General features: G+C 41.6%; 1 protein-coding gene across 2 annotated transcripts in view; it reads left to right on the top strand.

Moving 5' to 3' along the window:
• Positions 1–20,751, top strand: part of unc5cb (unc-5 netrin receptor Cb) — a 105,551-nt gene that overhangs the window by 49,552 nt on the left and 35,248 nt on the right. For both annotated transcript variants that reach the window (XM_029516292.1, XM_029516291.1), the window contains exons 2-3: positions 9,808–10,038; positions 16,593–16,736. In XM_029516292.1, coding sequence (XP_029372152.1) covers positions 9,808–10,038; positions 16,593–16,736 — 375 coding nt within the window. The remainder of the gene's footprint in view (positions 1–9,807; positions 10,039–16,592; positions 16,737–20,751) is intronic.

Below are 20,751 nucleotides of genomic sequence, written 5' to 3'. Positions count from 1 at the left end.
GTGGGGGGGAGTGGCACATCCTCCTCTGCATAATGTCATTCTTGCACTGAGAGCGCGCTACAAATGTCTAGATAACAGCCTCTGCTTTAGATGTCATTTGCACTGACAGCTATTATTGTCACCATCCATCCACACCTTCACCCTTATGTCTCCTCCAGCATTGTACTGGTTGTGCCGATATTTGGGATTTCAACACTGCTGATGTCACTGATGATGTTGTCATCAGGAAGAAATACTCAACTCCCATTTTTTTTGATAAAAATGGCTGCCTGCTGCCGATTCTGTGAGAGCATGATTGAATGAAAATGGCAACGCTGTGGGCTTTTACAGCCAAACATTCATTCATTTTTCAGCTTCAACCGTTTTAGCTGTTTCTGGGTCGCGGGGTGCTGGAGCCAATCCCAGCTCACACTGGGCAAGGGTGGGGCACACCCGGGACAGGTCGCTCATCACACGATGAGCCAGAATTTGCTGTAAAGATCGTCAAGGCAGAGGGGAGCTGCACATTCATGTGCATACAACTCCTCCCATATTATTTCTACATTCTACCTATAACTTGTTATTATTCAATATTGACTGTATCTGGGCTGCCTTAATGGATAGTATCATTTGTATAATTACTGTTCTGTCAAATCCATCACGTTGCATCAAAAAAGCATGCTTTATTGAGTTTGAGATATTTTAGCATACATATATGGGCAACGCAACTCAAAGCATCTAAATTCGGTTTCCCCCTTAAAATATTGGCAAAAAATTCTCATAAACTTAAGTCAAAAAACCAGAAACACATATTAATCAGCAATTTCCATGCACCAAGGCAAGGCTTACAGAAAACAGGAACACAGTTTAAAAAAAAAAAAAAAAAAAGTTACCTTTCTCTTGAACCTTTAAAAAAAATTTCAGAAAAAATTTCAAGCATTTGTGTTGTTGTTACAGTAATGCAATAGAGTGTAAGATAAGCTGTTATACACGTGTGACTATACACAATAGGAATACTTATCGAAAGCAGCAGCGCTTATGCTGTAGTTTACACTAAAGCTGATAAGCAGATTGGAAGCCTCCGCCCTCATGTCTTTTCAGACTTGTAATCTGGCACAGAAATTGAACCAGTTATCATTACATTTCTTTGAAATTTAGCTCTCCCCCAGTCCACAAAGTGATTCCAATGATGGTGAAGGACTAGAGAGAGAATCTTGAATAATTGTTTTTGCTTTTTTAAGTGTTAGTTCAAAGAGACAGTAATGTGGGAAAGTTTGATGCTAGACACAGCTGGGCAGATCAGCCAGCATGTAGCTTTCTTTTTGTGTCCTATAAAATTATTGTTCTAATCATATTATCATGCAGATTTTTTTTTTACATTTTACAGTTTCCTCTGTGGCATAATAGTGATGCAGCTTGCTTGTTGTAGCTCTTTGATGAGATGATTTTGCGCTGCTGTTGTCATCTTTATGTTTGTATGTTTTGTCCGCTCTGGTTCTTCAGCCTCTCGCTGGTGGCAGAATGGCGCTGCCCGCTGTTCTCAGCCAATTAGCCAAAGTAGAGGCAACGCATCAAGCTATTGGGCACAGTGAGGGGTCAAATAGTGCGACACGTCTCCACTGACAAGAACCGCTCCACTCCATGGCCCACCGATCGGTATGGTGCAGGGTGATGGCCCTGTCTGGCTTTTGGGCACCCAAGGGTGTGACAAGTGACAAGTGAACCGTCATGCCAGTATGTGCTAAAAGGACCAGTCGTTATGATAGCAAGTGAAGTCAAGCAAGTTGCTTTTGCATGCGATGGCTGACTTAAAACTGTTATAAAGTGTCTCTGCATCAGTGAATGTGTATGCTCAGCAGCCAGTGGGTGGCTGGGGCAGGGTGCGTGACACATATTCTTATTGACACCTGTCAGTGATGCTGTGAAGCATGCAGATGGTAAACATTAAACCTGCATGAAGTTAATTGGGTTTTTCGTTGTGCTGTCTATCTTTGAAGCCTTGTTTGTACCTCTTTGGAAGGTGTTACGTTGCTGCTCCTCCCCCCTGCCTCTCACCACCACACTTCTTCCTTACGCCATTTTCCTCTCTTGTCTCTCCTGTGGACTCAGCTCAGAGAATGATGTCTGTGCCGTCCCGCACCGCACCATAAATTAGTCCCGGGTGGTGACATGGTGCTTGCTGGGTAATTTGGACAATGGGGCGTTTGACAGCTCACCCATCACAGCTACAGCGCCCCAGGGAGCCACTACTCCTCCTGAGCTTTTCTCTCTCTCCTTACTCCCCTCTCCTTTATCCTCTCTTGGTGCTGATGGAGTGGCTCTCTAAGTAGGAGCATCATTCTCCGATCAACCACCAAAATGGCTTTTCATCCAGGAGAGAGTGAGTGGGGGGTGTGGGGGCTGCATTAGGGTGAAGAGTGGATTAACATACAGTACAAAGAGAATGTTGGAAAACCATAACGGCTGTAAAGTGCGCAGTGACACATTTATTAAAGCTTTAGAAATAGAGATCGAGAAGTGTGTGAGAAAAGTGAGGGGGGAAAAAAACAGAAGATGGATTTTTTTTTTTTTTTTCCTGGTCATGCATTAAAAATCTTTCAATGAGGAGCCATGCCAATTATGTAAAACTCACAAGTACATATGAAGAGAGCGTGAAAGGCAAAATTAGAAACATTTTAAACAGCTAAATGCTTTGCAAGCATCATTGATACATTTTTGCATCAAAGCAGCGCGACCTTTGTGCTGAGAAAGATTCCCAGGTGTCTTCAGATGTACAATAGCCTATTTATTGACCTTCTGCTCCCAGTTACTCTTCAGTGACACTGTTTTCATGGCATTTGCTGCATTTATGTGGACTCTTTTAATCTGCTAAAGGAAAGCAACACATGATCTGGCATTGTCCTTTGACCATTTGAACAATTTCAAAGACAATCTTTCATCCTGACCTCTCTGCATTATTCTTTCATTTTCTCTGGATTAATCTTGGATCAAAGATAGTTGCTGTTCACCTCTGGCTATCTCATCACTAGGGAGTGTAACTTTCTTTTAACGACAAAAATGCTAATTAATCACTCTAATTAGAAATGATTTGAGCCATTTGATGATTTTAATACAAAATCTTGTTTAAAAATGTGATAAGTATATTGAATGCAATTTTTTTTCAATTTATAAGCTATTTTTAGGCTTTTTTTGCAATTCGTTTTCATCTCTTCTCCGCTCTAATTAGCTTATCTTTTTTTCCCCACTTTATTTACATCAATTTGAAATTGTTAATACCTCTCAAGTATTACCATAAGAGAGCTCTTTGCTTTCAAGAGGACTCTGATTTCTTGGGTGGGAAAAAAAGATTGTCTTTGAAATTGGTGACAAAAAAAAAAATCTTGTGGACTTCTACTTTATCAAACGGAGTATTTGGGGGGGGGGGTGAAAATTTGTAAGAAATTAAAATGATGCGCCTTAATTATCATGATACTTTGACCTTGTCTTTCCTGGCAGTGTGATGTGGCTGGACAGACATCGGCCAAGGCCTAGCATGACCCTGGCAACCACCAGCTGCCTCCTGCCAGAGTGTAGCCTGAGAGGGCTGAGTGAAGGTCAGGGATAAGGGCCGGACATAACATGTGAAAACCACCAATGAGAAAGACCTGACTGGATGTGCAAAGAGAGAGAGAGAGCACCGTGTTGTGATTACACCACGTTTAGGCTGCTTTTTACTAAGTGCCTTGTCTTTTTTAATATATTGGATTCACCTCTTGTGTCTCCGCTGAATTAAGATAGGTGAAAGGACGAAGGAAAACACAGGCTGCTTTTTATCACACGTATGTCCGTATCTTAGTCGATCGATTTTTCAATACTTATCTTCAGACCTACTCCTCAGTACAGCTGCTTTCATTTGAGCTGTATGTTTGCACTTTATGGCGGAGTGCTAAATCATTTTGTGCAGATTTATTTTTCCAATTACAGCACATCCTCTGGTAAGATAACACCCATGAATTGGACTTTTCTATAATGTCCTGATTGAATTATTCATTTGGTTTATTTAGTTGCTTTAGTGTGCATGAGCTCTCTGCAAGTCATTGTGATTCGGGCTTGCAGTGGAATGACTATGAGCTGTGAAGTGATTTGGAGGTTAATGTTCAAGCTCTCTGACTTTTAACTTAAGGGAATGTCTGCTTGTTTTCTTGACTACTCCTCCCCTGTCAGGTTGTGTGATGGCAGGATTCCCTAGAGATGAAATATAAGTGTGCTTAGCATGCTGCAGCAGAGAAGCTCAGATAGGACAGGGCAAAGGAGGGGTCAGCGGCCCCCAAACAGTAATCAATAAATACCTGCAGCAGCCAAGCGTTAGATAGGGCCCTGCAGACAATGTGTGCTGACACATTAGTGTATCTAAAGCACTCAGCTGGAAAGAGACATTAGAAGGAAGCCTCTGCTCATTTTGCCTATTTCTCATGGAGCTTCTAAAGGATTTTGCTTTTACAACAACAGCCATATATATTGATTTAAGCTATCAGGATGTATGGGTCTTTACTTAATCCAATACTAACAAGTATTGACTAGAGAAAGTCATTACCATTGATTTATGTTCACTCAATATAATGGGTAGGTGTGCTCAAAGCTCATTTATAGGTAGATCTGATTGACAGTCTATTTATTCTGCTTCAATTGACATGACAGCTGAGTGGTTTATTATTCTGCTTGACCACTCAGCTGCAAACCTCCCCTTGTCCTTCCCCATTGCAGCAAAGCAAGAACATCTCTTAGTAGAAGTCCCTGTTGCCTAGCTATCCAGCCAACCACTTAGCAGTCTTTGTCTCTATTCGGAGCAGGGATGAGGAGGATGAGTGGGAAGAAAAGTGAAAGGGAGAAGGAAGGAGAGGAAGGTGAAGAGGATAAATAGGAATAAAACAGGAATGAAGAGGAAGAAGATGTATGCCAGCGGTCATCCCTGTTCATGCTTGACTCTCCCATGATGGAAGGGAAACATTGGCCCCAGCGATACAGTTCTTTCCCTGGGAAGATAAATCTGCTTCAGTACAGATAGAATAGAGAGTGTATCTTGCACAGCTGTGTCAGTGGGCAGTAATCAGCAGCGACATACAGGCAGAGAGATGATGGATCCACTATGGTACTCTACATACTTTCGAAGCCCGGTATAAGGTATAGCTTTTATGTACTGTGACGATGGCCTTTTTACATCTCTATCAGTCCTGTCACTAACAAATCAAGTATTGGTGAGAATAAAAATAAATAAATAACATTCAAGAGTTCTGCTCTGGCTTTCATTGGTATTCTGTTTTGAGATATCAGTCCTTTTCAAATTTGAAATGTTTTGATCTTAATATCTGAGAGAATTTATTTTTTTTTTTTTGATTTGAAGGTCTGGTGTCTCAGAAAAACAAGGTCCGAGGTGACTGTGGTTTCCTTTGTCTGATTATAGTTATTGAAGTCTTGTGTGGACGGCATTGACATAGGAATACTGCAACTATGAAAAGTTTTGGACCAAAGAATGGCACGTTCTCTTTGTAGGCTTACCTTTAGGTTCCCTGTCGACGTGCTGCAGCTTTATGGCTCCAACAGAAATGTCATCAAAAGGTCCCTTACAGCATCATTATTAGTGTTGGCATATTAAAATTTGCAGAAATAGGTTTCTATAGGAAAATAATGAAATAATATGATGTTGGGATAGTGTGTGATCCCCATTGTAACACTAGAACTGGATTCATAATATTGGTGAATCCGAAGCGACTAATAATCTGGCCTCATCTGCTGTGCTGTTAGATGTTCACTCCTCTTCCCATTATGGAGCCTTGTAGGGAGATTTACAGATACCTCTCTACAAGTAGAGCTGGCACATTTCCAGAGGATCATTCATGAAAAATCGACTTTGGCTCCTGGTGACATATAATGTCAGCATGTAAAATCACAGAGTACTTACCGTCTGACAGAATTTGTGAAAAGGCGAGAGAGGAGCTTCAGCTGCCCAGGTCAAAGTCACGGCAGCCTGGACACTGGCTCAGTGTCTAATGTGTTCTGGATGTCGTGCCATCAGTTTTCACTGTTCTCACCACAATAGACCTCATTAATGTGACTAATGAAATGATGGTCCAGTAATGGCAGTACACTGACTGCAGAGTTGAAGAGTAATAATGCCTTAGGGGGTACTGCTCTTTATAAAGGTGTGCTGGGACTACATTTGCTGGATGGTTTATTTTATTTTTTTAAATAGAACCAGTCGGTGCTGATTTGCAGTAGAAACTATTGATGGAAGCTACTCATTATGCCCCGGTTGTGTCCAAGATTCAGTGAGATGATGGTTACCCAGACAACATTAAAGGAAAATACTGTCAATACAAATCTGTAGGAAAAAAACTGGAACATGAGAAATGTAGACTTTTGCTAATTAGATAGATCATTCTGGTCTTGGCGAGCTGTTTACCTCACACTGTGTGCTACGGGATGAACACTCCACAACCTCACATGTGAATTTCTGAGCGTGAGTTCTGTGTTTGATGTGGGAGTTGCACACTTTCCTTTGCAACAGTTGATGTATTTATGTAACACTTCTGTTTTTAGCTCGCGATGTGCCTCTTTGTGCGCACCTTTGAGGTGTATGTCTTATCTCAGTCAGGGTGCGTTAATATGAGGCTTCTCCAGGGTTATGAGCCTGGTTTGACATTGATTTGCTCATGTCCAAAATGTAATCATCCCTTAATATTGCTCCACTCCCACAGCTATTGGAGTTGACTCAAGCCAAAGAGGGGCAGATTGCCAAGACCCTCTCGTACCTCCTTTCACTCCCACTTGCTAAGCCAGGATTAATTTGATTATTTCTGATCCCTTTTTAATTTGCGTTTCTTCAGACGATTTCCCCCTACCTGATGAATTCACTGACAACACAACAAGGCAAATTTCATCATTAACTTGAATTTGAGGGTAATATGCAGCTCATTTATCTTTAAAACTTTTCATAGCTCGGATGTGGAACTAATATAAAATTCAACTAAAATTCAATTTGGGTTTTAAAATATTCACTAATAAGAGTTACAATATGAATTAGGAAAACTCACCCCAATTACAGCGCAAAATACAGTTTGAACAAAAGTGCTTCGAGGACATATTTCATTAAATGTTAAACACTTGATGTGGAGGCGATTTAGAAATTTTCTGATTAAAATCAAGCCACAGGATTGTAAATGCTTAGAAAAATCCATAATACTTATCAAACATCGGAGGCATACTATATTAATGTTCCTTTTAAAGGGATATAATGCTGAGAAAGAGGCAAAATTATTTCATAGTGCGTATTGGAGCTGTGCGATTATGGTAATATGCATGGCACATGTTGAGTAATAGGCTTGTTATTAGCTGTATGCAGCCACAGAAATTGCATCATGTTGAACATGGCAATGCCTAAACCCCTAAACAATTTTATCATGAACTGTCATCTTGTTGCATATGAATCGAGGGGGGGTTGGGGGGGGTGCAGAATAAAGTCATATTTCTCTTTGAGCTTCTTCCTCCTCTCAGTATTCTGCTCACCAGGGAGAGAGATGCTTCGATGCTGCTGTGTTGGGTGTTGAGGCAGCAGCATGATTGGTAAGAGTCAGGGTCTTTCATTTTGTCATGTGGCTTGTTTTTTCATTTCTGGGATGATTTTTCACTGGAGGGCTAGTTCCATTCACTTGAATGTATTATTTCTTGCACTGAGGAAGTTGATGAATTCGAATATCTGTGAGCAAGTTTGTGTGTGCCCCTGTGCGCATTAATCACACGGGTGTATATGTGAGAGCACATGAGGCGCGCGTCTCCGGGTGTAAGGGAGCCACGCTTTTATGGCTGTTTCAGATCTCTCTGCCTCACAGTTCGACAGAGCCAGTGAGCCAGGAGGGAGGGGGAGAGAGATGGAGAGATAATGGGAATGGAGGGTGAAAGAAATCTAACACAATCTTTAATGAGTTTCCTTGGTTTCTGGGTCAGGGTCCCCTGGCTGAGGATGTGGGTGGACTGTGGACTACGGTGGAGAAAAGAACAAAATAAGCCGAGGTGTGCTGAAATGGACTCCTACATTAAAGAGTCATCACCTTCATAAAGACATAAAGGAGGAAAAGCTTGACACTGTTAGAAAGTAGATTTTTCTTTGGTTAAGACTGCAAAAGATGAAATTTGATCAGCTAATGATGATTTTGTAGCTATTTGCTGCACCCACACAGAGGCAATTCTTCAGAAAGGTCAGAGGTCACTTGTGAAATTACTGCCTTTACTCACAGAAGAGCAGATTAGGAGGGAGAAAATCAAATTTGTGCTGTTTTTTTTTTTTTTTTTTTTTTTTTTTTCTGACTAAAAGGCACATCAAACATACCAGCATCATGGACACACACAGACAACACTTTCATAATGGTACATAGACACACCCTGCTCCCCCTGCAGTGAGGATGACTTTGGACATTTTCTGATTGGCGCTCCCTGCCCTTTCATTTCCTAGCAATCAACTTCAATCTGTGGCAGGTATGGACGGAGCGATAACATTAGAGAGACATCATGGGGAGATATTTGCTCAGCTGAGACATTATTTAGTGCTCTCAAAGCATCCAGGAGGCAACTCTGTCAGACAACAAGGCTCCAGCATGTCCACACAGGACAAGGAGGCGGGCAGCCAAAAAGACATGGAAGAATTACTGATGGGCTGATAAACTCCTCTGTTATCCGAACAGTCTGCCTCACTGTTTCTGTCGTCATGTGCTATGTTGCTGTCTGTCTGCCCAAATCCATTTCAGTGTCTCAATCTATGTCTGTGTGCCTGAGTTACTTCCACCATCTCACTCTGTTCTTCCTCTCCCTCTCTGTCTCTTTCTCTCTCACCTTCTGTTTCGCTACTGTATCTCTGTCTCTATTACTCTGCCTACTTTCCTTCACACTTGTGAATAATTGATGTCTACCGGTTCGAGGGTAAGAATAGAACAGTTCTGGAGGTGACAAATGGGGTGGCGAATAGGCCTCATCCTCCCTGCTTCAAAGAGTTAGAAAGTTAGCCGTGCTCGCTCGTGGGTGTGTGTGCCCATATATTTGTGTGCTTGCAATGTTTTGTGCCACTATGAGCATTTGTTCATGTTTGTGTGTGTGTGTGTATGTGCATGCATGCAGACGCGTGTGTGATTTAAGACAGGGAGATGAAAGGGAGTTGTAATTACAGGGAAGCGTATCTGTCTAGTGCAGAAGTATCCAAGGAATGGCACAAACTGGGCCAAAAGCCTGGGGTCATTAGATCTGGTGCATGTGTGAATGCATGCGTGTATGTGTCTGTGAGCTGATGAGTATGTGTGTGTATGTGTGTGTTTGTGTGTGAGAGACAGCAAAAGTAAAGAGAGAAAGAGAAACAAGACGACGAAGAGATCAGCTTATAACTTCAGTTCCTCAGAGTCAACCTCTGAACCCTGCTCCTCATTACTGGCTCTGCCTCTCTCTCCTTTCTCAGCAGTAGCTGGTTGTGGTTAGACCAAGCAAGGCCTGCTTTCTGCAAATCCATACAGCCTTATTGCCTGCGAAGAGTCCCAGAATTTCCTGCTCTCCAAAATACACTTGTGTAAACATTCCACAATATCAAATGATAGGGATTTCACTGTGTGCTGTGAGAATGGATAATCCCATGCAAAGACTGTGGTTATAATACACTGTCCCACTGTCTCTTGTCTGCTTCCCTTTCTCTCCCCACCCTATCTGCTTTTCTCTCTTTCAATTTCTTTCCGGGGCTCTCTGGCTTCTCTCCCTCCCATCATCTTTCCTTTCATCTATGCCTCTGTGCCTCCCTCACTCCCTCAATCTTCACAGTTGAGGATGACTTCATTGGTCTCGGTGAGCTGCCGGAAACCTTCCCTTCAGACCCCCCAGAGCCGCTGCCTGTGTTTTTGATGGAACCAGAGGAGGCTTACATTGTCAAGAACAAGCCGGTCAACTTATACTGCAAGGCCACACCCGCCACCCAGATCTACTTCAAGTGCAACAGCGAGTGGGTTCACCAGAAGGAGCACACTGTGGAAGAGCGGGTTGATGAGAACTCTGGTCAGTGAACGCAACACAGACATTCACACCGACCTGCACTGTGTCTTGTGTATGTATCAAGACCTCACACACAGACACACACAGCCAATATAATTCAGGAAGCAAATTTGAATATATAATTATGACATTTCCTTCAGAATAGACTGCACAGTATAGGCCAAATTATTTGCACTCTATTTGTCCTCCTTGAGGACACCTTCCTTTTTTGCACACTAGCAACACTCTTCTGTGGCACGTGTGTGTGTGTGTGGGCGTTTGTTCCTTTGAGGGTGTAGATGTGTGTTCATGCGCATCTTTGTGAGCATCTACAGGAAGTGAAGGTAGTGAAGCTCCAGCAGGGTTGTTTTCAACACAATTCAGGCCCCTGAAGGCAACAGAGCCATTACACACAACAGCCTAGCACTGATTGGCTAAATTCAGCTGTTGTATTGGAAATTGACTTCTTTCTGTTGCCCACAGGTACCAATCACATCGCATTTACCCTTTTCATCCCACTGTTTTGCCCCAGAAGCCCTCACGATCACACACGGACATACTGTCAGCTGCTCTTTCACTCAGATGCGAATGCTTCAGCTGTAAACAACACTTACACATGCTTTCAAACACTCTCTTTCATGTTGTATCAGATCTAATAATAATAATAATAATAATAAAAAAAAAAAAAACCTCTCAAGTGCAATTTTACTGAACAGTATGAAAAACACAACATTAAAGCAAGCTGCAAACACATATACAAAAGGGGTATTGCAGCACAGGTACAAGATACAAAAGCAGATACATGGAGAGTGCTGCAGCCAGCACAAATATAAATGGGGTATTGAAAAAACAACCTGAATCGCAACCTGAAATCCTTTTATTCTGACCTAGTGTACTTGAGAAAGAATACACAGATCTGAGTATGTGCTTCATATTTTTGATTATGCCAAAGAAGCAGGTTACGGTAACAGTGGCTCTTAGCCTTTGTGTCAGAAGGTTTTGTGCTAAAAGCATCAACATGGAAAACAACCCACACATCATAACACACCCACTCCACACAGCCATATCCATGGGCTATTTACTGCACAGATATTCATTCATTTATGCACTGCACACACGCACCACAGAACAGTGAAGTTGTGTGTTGTGTATCCCCTCTCAGCCCACTCCATTGCTCTCTGGTTTCCCCAGATTGACAGAAAAGAAACACCGATAGAAAGTGGCTGGCCTGGTCAATACCACTGACAGTATAGCCTGAAGAAATTTGATCTCTCCCGCTCCACCCTCCTCTTCTCTTCCTCCCTCTTTCGTTCTCTTTTTCTCTTGTCCTCTCTCTGTATATCACTTTCGTGTCGGCTAGAACTGAAGACCGTATAAATATAAGACGAAATGAGAGCTAATTAGATTGAGAGAGACTGAGCCCAGAAACCAGTGACAGCGGTGTTCATTTAGGCTACAGGATGCATGAATTCCATCCTTATCCAAATATTTGACACCTGTGACAATTGATGTGCTGTGCGTTTCATATACTCATTTACATACAGTGGACTAAAAGTGTGTCATGTGTTTTCGGGCATTTCAAATAGGGGTACTCTCCAAAAGAATTTGTAGAAATTATATTTAGTTCACTGGGAATGGTTTCATTGAATCAAGTAGTTTGTATAGTTGTACAGTATTCCAGATTTATTTTGTCTAAAAACCTACACCATACAGACAAATGTTATTGATTCAAGAAAATGTTCATGTCACTGCACATTCATTAGAGTGCAGTAAATCAGTTGGCAAGAACTGGCAAAAAGAGTATGACCCAGTCGGGGTGTAAGAGGACCAGGGAGTGAAGCCACTGATAGACCTATGACAGCTGGGAGGGGGTTACAGTCTTTGACGGCCCAGATTGGACAGACTGTATATGCAACGGTTCCCAGAGTGCTTCACTAGTTGCAGTTTTATTGCTCTGGAAATAACTTAGATGGCATGTGGGAGATTTAAGTTTGATGTAAGACGGTTGTTTGTTGGGTGAGAGCAACACAGAGCTTTTTGGCTCTGAGAGGGAGTCCAGATGTCAAGTGTCTGGTGCTGGACTTGGAAGCATGGCGTTAACTTACAATCCCCACTCTCTGTATTTTGCAAAGCTTGAGCAGTTTTGTGGAAAAGCACTGGGGGGAAAATGGTCATATCGGGATATGAAAAGGTGATGCAGCCCAATCCACCCAGCCCAGGGGGCGGTAAATTCTGCCAAATATGTTTTATAGTTGTTATTAACCAAATAAGTTTGTAGAGATCTGTTTCACCTTGACATTAACAGGTCTTTTCCTCTCGATCAGTGTCACATTAAATCCATTCTGATTCACCTCAATAAAACATGAAAACTTCCAAAAGAGGCGAGTACTTTTTATGATGCAAATAACAATAAAAATGTCACGAAACCAATTCTCTGCCAAAAGCTAAATTTGTGCTCCATCAGTAGTTGCAATGTAATCAGCAAAATGGTACTTCATCCACTGATTGCCTTCCATGTTCACAGCATGAAAATGGAAAATGGACTGCACTTGTATAGTATTTTGTCTAGGCTTTTCAACCCCTTTACAATACTTCACACATGCAATAATGGAGCAGCTATTAGGGGCAATTTAGGGTTCAGCATCTTGGCTGACGACTCTTCGACATGTGGTCTGCAGGAGCAAGGGATGGAGCCACCGGCTGGCTCATTAGTGGACAATTCACTCTACCTCCTAACTCACAGAGCCTCAAAGACTTACCTGCACCCCCTTTGACAATGTCTTTATACAGTGCTAATGACACACCATGTACACCACACCTGACATAAAAAAAACAAACAAAAAAAAAAACAAAGAAACCAAAGTCCATATAGTACATAAAAGCGATTATTATCTCAAAGGCAGACTTAGACATTATCTAAGGGACAGGCAACTGCAGTTTGAAAATAGGCCAATTGGATTGCATGTGATTGTGCTTCAGGGAGCCACCAGTTACGACAGGAAAAAAGAAAGAGAAAAGAAGTGCTGAAAAGAGTTCGAAAAGAGAATTGAAACAACAAATAAAAAAGGCGGCGAGGGGGTTACATTTACGCAGCTGACAGAACTGACCATTGTTACTGTTTGTAGAAGTAGCTTAGGTTGGGATGTGCAACATCAGGGGGTGGCTGCGATGTGTATGAAATAATGGGAGGTCAGGTGAAAAGAAGCCATAGATGCAGATCATGAAGCAAGAATGAGAAATAGTGAGAAGCAACAGCCTTAGACGCTCAACCTGGTGCCACCTGAACATCAGAGCATTTACCTCCCAGCGTTGAGAGCAGGTTGTGGTCTCCTGTGGGTAAAAACAACAGCAATGAGAGCAAACGACCAGCAAATTAATTATGAGTAGGTAAGGGCAGTGTAATATACTCCGGAGACAACTTGTCACTCTCTCTGAGAAATGAGTTAGAAGAGCAAACAGGAGTACTCTCTCCATCTGGCCAGATAATCAGAGCACTTACTCTGTCCTTCCTCCTCCAGCACTTCTTCAATGACCAGTTCTCTTCTGCCTAACTGGTCTAATCAATAATGTTAGTCAGTGCCAATAGCAAGGAGCTACGCTAGCTCACTTTAATGACCACTTTAATAATGAATTATCTCCAATAAGGCTTCCTATTTCAGCCAGCTATTAATGGGACGTAACATATTGTACAATAATTTCTATGGCAAATGGACACATTGAAAGCTGTGAAGTAGCCCCTTGTCGCTGGCCCTGATGCGGCCTGCACTCGCTCTCTGCCTGTGTTTTGTTTAGTTGTTATCATAGTTGGGCTGTACTGTGCTCTAAGAGCTGATAGCTGAGCAAATACGAAGTTAGTGGATGAGGTCAGCAGGCACCGCTCTTCTACCGGAGTGATTCAAGTACACTTCAGTACACTTTAGCAATAACTATGAAGTCATGAATGACTCTTAAAGAAGACATATCATCTTCGCTGAAGCCTCTTATAGCGTAGATGGCCTATTGTAACAACATCAGACAGATAAGTCACATTGAGCCTTCTTCAAAAAACATTCTGGAGCACTGACATGCAAAAATTAACTGATTCTGGCAAGCGTTTTATGCCCTCAGGGAATTCGTATCTACTTATTGTTTCCATTATTGATTTTCTGGCTGGTAGGTTGTTAGATGTTCTCCCAACTTCATATCTATCGCTGACATTCTCAAACTAGCAACACACAGCCTCTCAACCGCTTTGGCATACAGTACAGACAACCACAGACACACACACACACACACACGTGCAGAGACTATGCTCACACAACAGACATGGCTGTTCTCCTGCCTGTCGACTCAGTGTGTAAATTTTGCATGAGCACTAAGCTGGTGTGTGGGATGTCACTGTGCCTGGTGTGTGTCCCAGAACAAGGAAGCTGTGTGAATGCACTGAACCTGAAGTAAAATGGCATGTTCATTTTTCAACCATCCATTCTCCCTGCATTTTTCATTCAGTCACCAAGTGTATAAATCTACTCAAGCTGTACAATAGGTACTGAGCCTTTGTATAAATTAAGTAAAGTAATAAGTATTGACATGCACATACACCAGTAAAATAAATATATTTACCTAAACATATTGATCAGTAAGATACTCTGTTGTTTTCTTCATGATTGGAATCATTCATTAAGGTTTCTGCTCCGTTTATGTGAGAAGGTCTTCTGTGTGAAAGACAAATTCCCTTGAATTCATTCATTCATTCTCTGCTAGAACAGATTGCTTGTCTTACCTGATATAAGGCTGGTCTACTTTATCTCTGGTTGAGTAGGTAGTGAATCATGATATAAAATATTAGAATTTAGGCAAAGATGGGATTACTGACTGAAGGAATATCGAGAGATGTCAATGAATAGTGACACATTTTCAAGTGATCTCACATTTACAAATCATGACTTCTCTTAAGTAAGCCTAGAAAACGAGCAGAAAATATGAGAGTACTGTAGTTTGTAGATTTTTTTTTTATTTTTTGTTTTATTTTTTTTTATATACAGTTTCAAAGTAAGTAATAATTTCTTACTCAAAGCACACAGACATTATGCACATAACTACTTAGTACAGGAAATGTGTGCACAACTCAACAAACTTTGAATAGGATGCGTTACAACTGAAAGAAACTCAACTGTTTGTCAGCAAACACCAGAAATGGCTATGAAAAAAAGTTGTCCTCAAGTGAGTGCATAAAGATCAGCAAAAAAAAAAAAATTGTTGCCAGGCCTGACAAATAATGGCTTGTAGTACTGATGACAGCATCTGAATTTAGTCTTAATGAATAGCACTGGTGTTAGTGTAATGGCATAGGGAAAGTTTCCTCGACACATAAAAGGCCTTTCAATAGCAAATGGACATAATTTGAATGCCATAGTCCACTTTCACAGTATTGCTGACCAGGTACTTGAGTTTGACAGTTGCAGAAAAATGGCATCAGCTTGACATTTTTTTTCCCCCCAATGGGCTGTGCTACCTCCATATCTAAACTTAATAGAGTAGCACTTTGGGCGTGAAGTGGCATTGGTTATTCACAGCGTGTTCTTCTGAAAAGCTGAGGAGCTGTTGCAGCACCGTTGAGTCACTGTATTCTATAAAATGTTTCCAGCATGAATTCACGCATATTGAAATTCAAGTTAAGCAGCAATGTCCTGTATGGACCATCTGAGCGTATTGGGAATATTTCACTTACATAGTTACGATACTGTTAAACTTGGGTTTGAATACTCAAGTGTAGCATATGGCATGGAAACTGTCTTATTGTAGTCAATTTCTTTCTTTCTTTTTTTTTAAACAAGGATTTCATGATTTCATTGTTCTATGAAATGCCCCATTCAGTCAAAGAAAAAAAAAAAAAAAAAAAAAAAAAGATTGAGAGGTGAAATACAAACTGTCTTTGTGTCCTAAGTGCATGAATGGCACTATACGTACATGTCTATGCAAGTACTCTTGCAAATGCATACATGAAGACACGCACGGCCATGTGCACTCTATGGCAATAGCATAATCTGCTGTTATGGGGCAGCTGTGGATAGAGTCATTTGTTTTGGGGATGATTTATTTGTTTAAGTCCTGGCAACCACATGAGCAGTAATCAGTGGAGTTAGCAAATAGGATTGTGTTAGCTATGATGCAGAGAATCCTCCCCCACAGGGCCCAGACCCAAACAGCTCAACGCTCTGGCTCGAGAATCGGGGGCCAGACTGACACACACACACACACACACACACACACACACACACACACACACACACACACACACGTACGTACTAGTGTCAGAGCATGTGATTTGACTGATGTAAATTATACTGATTTGTGTAATAGATTCTACATGAGACATTTGTGTGTGAAGTGTTTGTGTATATGATTTTAACTGTTTCATTTTTGACTGATTTAGTTGCTGATTTTTGTTTGTTATCAATCTATTGATGCACTAATAAGACGGCCCCGTCCCTCATTTCTCCTCATTAAACCTCTTTTCCATACCTCTTTCTGCCAACCTCTTCATCCTCCCCTCACATGCTCTCTCCGTCTTCCTCCCTTTCTGTCTTTCCTCACAGGCCTGGTTGTGAGGGAGGCCAGCATAGAGATCACTCGGCAGCAGGTGGAGGAGCTCTTTGGGCCGGAGGACTTCTGGTGTCAGTGTGTGGCCTGGAGCTCTGCAGGGACCACCAAGAGTCGCAAAGCCCACGTCCGCATCGCCTGTGAGTATCCTCCCTCTCCCATCATTCCTCTCTTCCTCTCATTACTCAGTCTTTATCTTTCCTCCAATCTTTGTATTCTCCTGCAAACAAAATGTCTGGCTGCCAAGGAAATGTGTCTCACAGACTGACTTTGAGAATCACGTCAGATTTATAGATTCTGTAAATGGATGCAATGAAAAAATGGGTTTACAAACATGGAGCTGAAGTGTCCCTTTGAACTTGAGTTTCTAAAAAGCCTGTAAAATTTGAGTTGGTTGCTCTGTGCATGGAAAAATCCTAGAGAAATGGTGCTGAAGGAGGGGAGAGAGCTGCAGCAGTGTACACTGCTATAATTACTATACTATAATTTTTCCCAAATTCGTTTTTGTCACTTTTTTTTTTTTTTTGAGGATTCCCTTTTTAGCATTTTACACTAATTTAACCCCGACAGTGTTTTAAGTAATGAAATATAGACAATTTCTTCAGTTATGACTGAAAACTTTAATGCTTCTGCTTCACTGGTGGGGGGCGTACATTATTAGTGAACCCCTCTGAGAATTTTCTCGACAGATACGTTACTTTTTATTCCAAACAAAAGGCCGAGGTCTGGTCCCTGCAGAGGGGTCCAGTCTCTCGTCTAGTCTCATCTGGGCTGGTCTGGTCTGGTGTCTAGTCTGTGGAGGGGTTGGTTCCAGTCTTTGGGCGGGGCAGGGGGGGGTTCTCTGGTCTAGTCTCTACTCTCTGCAGGGGTTTGGTCTCTGGTCTCCTCTAATCTGGGCGCCGTTCCTTGCTGTAGCCCAGTCCATCACTCATTACCAATTAACCAATTAACCTAGACATTTTCTGGTGACCCCACCGGGAATCGAGCCGTACCCTTCTTATTGCGGGGCGATGCCCACTACATCACCACATTCATTCATTCATCCATTCATTTATTTATTTATTCATTCATGGGCAGGGTGGCCTGCATTATTAGTGACCCCCTCGTAGCATTTTCCCGGCAGATGCGTTCCTTTTTTATTCCGGGGGAAAAAAAAAAAAAAAAACAGAACTTTTATGTGAAAGGATCAGCCAATAAAAATCTGAAAAGCATTTAAGCTCCAGGGGACATAGTGAAAAAGGAGGAGCAGGAAAATATAGCTTTGCATCATGGCATTGCTTTGGCAACACAACACATATATTACATAACACAACTGCTCACACACTGTTGTCAGACTTCCACCTGAAGGGATGTCTTTGATGGTACAAACTAGATCATCAAAATTTCTCGTCCTGTCAAAGTCATCCCAAGACATTGTGACTGACATCTGACAAATATTCCCAATCTGCTCAGCTTTGCATTTTATGTCTTGATTGCAAAATGTTGGTATTTCTGGATGGGGCTGGATAGGGATATCACTGCAGCCTATATGGCTGGCAATACAGCAGCACTGTCAAAATGACTAAATCTTTACTCCACAGTACAACAGAGTAGCACAGTGTGGAGGCAATATCCACAATTTTCACCTGATCTACTCCATTTAGAGACTCTCAACACTTATAGTCATGTCTCCCTCAATTTTCATCTTACCAAATGCCCTTTCCCTATGTTTATTTTCTTATTTTGGTGTCCCTCTAATGCGCTCTCTGACTGTTCTCCCAGTGTTTTCTGTACAGTTTCTATCCAAATCCAGTTTACTCCCTCTATTTCAAACACCAGTAGCTCTTCTCATTACTGCTGTTGTTATACTATCCTGGAGAATCCGAATCCTGCCTCTCAGTCTCCCACTGAGCCCACTCCTGCTGCTCCACCTCCTATAATCACCCATGATGAGCAGCCTGCCAGCACTAACCTATCCCTCAAATCACAATGGACCCCTCTTCCCCTCCCATTAGCTTCTGTTGAATGGATTAGTTCTTCCACTGGGCTCTCTCTCTTTCTCTCCAGGCAGGCTTCTTGTCAGAGCCAGACTCTATCCCGTTCGGCTAATGGAAACTGGGCTTGTTTTGCTCTCATCTTCTAAACATATACAGTTTAATCAGACTGTGAGTCAGAGCCAGTGCTGGAGTTAAGAGGCTGTTGTGTTGAAGAAATGGCTTTCAGGCTTGCAAAATGGCTGGTTTTGCTGAAGGTATTGTCAGAAGCTCTGTGTGCTTGTCGACGGAAGAGAGAATTTGTGTATTATTTGGGGCTGGCTTTCCTTCAGGTGACCTCCAGAGATATATTTTGATTGGCCTCTGTTTGGTTTTTTTAATGCAGTGATTATAAATGTAATAAAAAATAAATATCTATCAAATGACCAATGAAAGGTAACGTATACTGAAGAAGCTGAAAAAATTTTTTCTTTTGATTGCAGTCTTGTTATTTTAGAAGCCTATACATATCCAGCATAAAAAGTAAAACCCCAACTTTATTACCAGTCAGTTTGCTGATGATTAAAACCCAAACTTGGTGAGTCAGCTAGTTGTGAGCTCTATATGTTTGCACTGGTACCTAATGATTTAGCAAGAGAGGAGGAAGCTGTTTCTGAGGTGTGAGGCTGGTGTAATTTAGCATGACAAGTAACCAAACACTTCAGTTAATCGTTGTCATGTGTGTGTCTTGGTGAGCACGCTGGAGCTGGAAGTATTTGTACGCTAAGGAGGGAATGGTGTGACTCCCACAGGAATGTCGACTCAGCTGGTCTCACACCCTTTAGTGTCCTGCTGCACCGTGTGGGGTTACGAGAAGTGAGGGAGGGGAGAGACTCCAGAGGGGAGGCATGATTTAAAATCACATCCAATAAAAATGTACACTGAAAAATAATCACTTGTATGCTACTAACCATGTTTCATCAAGAGTAATGCAAAAAAGAAAAAGAAAGAATTAAACCAATACAAGCACTGGGTGTGTAATTTTATTTTAACAAGCTGTAGTTTATTTGCTAAAAGGTATAAAAGCATGGATATTTGGAATTAACTCACAACCTCCGGCCTATGCCATTAATATAGATGTTTATTTCAGACCATTGGACGATAACCTTTTTTTTTTTTTTTTAATGTCCTGAACAATAATGCATGATTACAATAATTCACTGTGATTTAGTAATCTAAGAATTTAATGATTCTTTCAGTGAGATAAGGAAAAACGTCTATTTTGTACAAACAAAAGCAGAAATGTAACTAAAACTATTATTTTGCATAATTGCTGCAAAGAGGGCAGCATGGTGACCAAGTGGTTAGCACTGTTGCCCCCCAGGCCTGGGGCCTCCTCTGTGTGGCGTTTGCATGTTCAGCAACCTGCACAACCCAGAAACGGATAAGCGTTAGAAGATGAATGAATTAATTCCTGAAAAGTTTTATTTCTGCTGTTTGGCTTCAAAGAAGTTCTGCACATTTCCCATTGTTAAACCTTTGACGGACCATCCCAAATTGTTTAGTGGGCGCTCAGCAACGTGGGCCTTCCTAAACCATCAGATGGCGTGCTGAAATACTTCATAATTTGGTGTGAAGTCCGTAAAGCAGTCGATCATAGTCTATGTCAGGGTGCAGGAAAAGGTGCTGCCTGATTTTTTTCCTTTCACCTGTCATACTGTGACCCCATCATTTTCTATCTGTTGGTGGCAATTGGGACTAATATCCATCTTTGCATTGTGTGAGTTTGACAGAAGAGGAAGTGGAATGACTCTGACACAAAAGCACCAATAATAATACGATTTTAGGATTTGTTTCTTTCTTTTCCTCACCCCTCTTTCCTTTCCTTTCCCTCTGTGTCATAACTATCAGTTGGATAAAGCTCTTTCACTGAATACGCCCCCCCCAGTCATTCCTTCTTTGAATTTCATACCAGACATTTAAAGAAATTGCTTTTGATTCAACAGTTACCTTTTCATCTTTTATAATAGATTGAAATTTGTGGAGTTATGGCATATTCCCCCCAAAACATGCACACTCTGTGGTTGCATTTGAGTAACTCATTGAATTCGTTATTCTAATGTTTTCTAAATAAAATGATGATAGGGATTCCTGGTGTGTCCAATTATGTACTCTGTAATGACAACATGAAATAGTTTTTCCT

Source organism: Echeneis naucrates, chromosome 12 (assembly GCF_900963305.1).
Source record: "Echeneis naucrates chromosome 12, fEcheNa1.1, whole genome shotgun sequence".
Classification (NCBI taxonomy): domain Eukaryota; kingdom Metazoa; phylum Chordata; class Actinopteri; order Carangiformes; family Echeneidae; genus Echeneis; species Echeneis naucrates.
The sequence above is the reverse complement of the archived record's forward strand: the minus strand, read 5'-3'. Positions and strand labels throughout refer to the sequence as shown.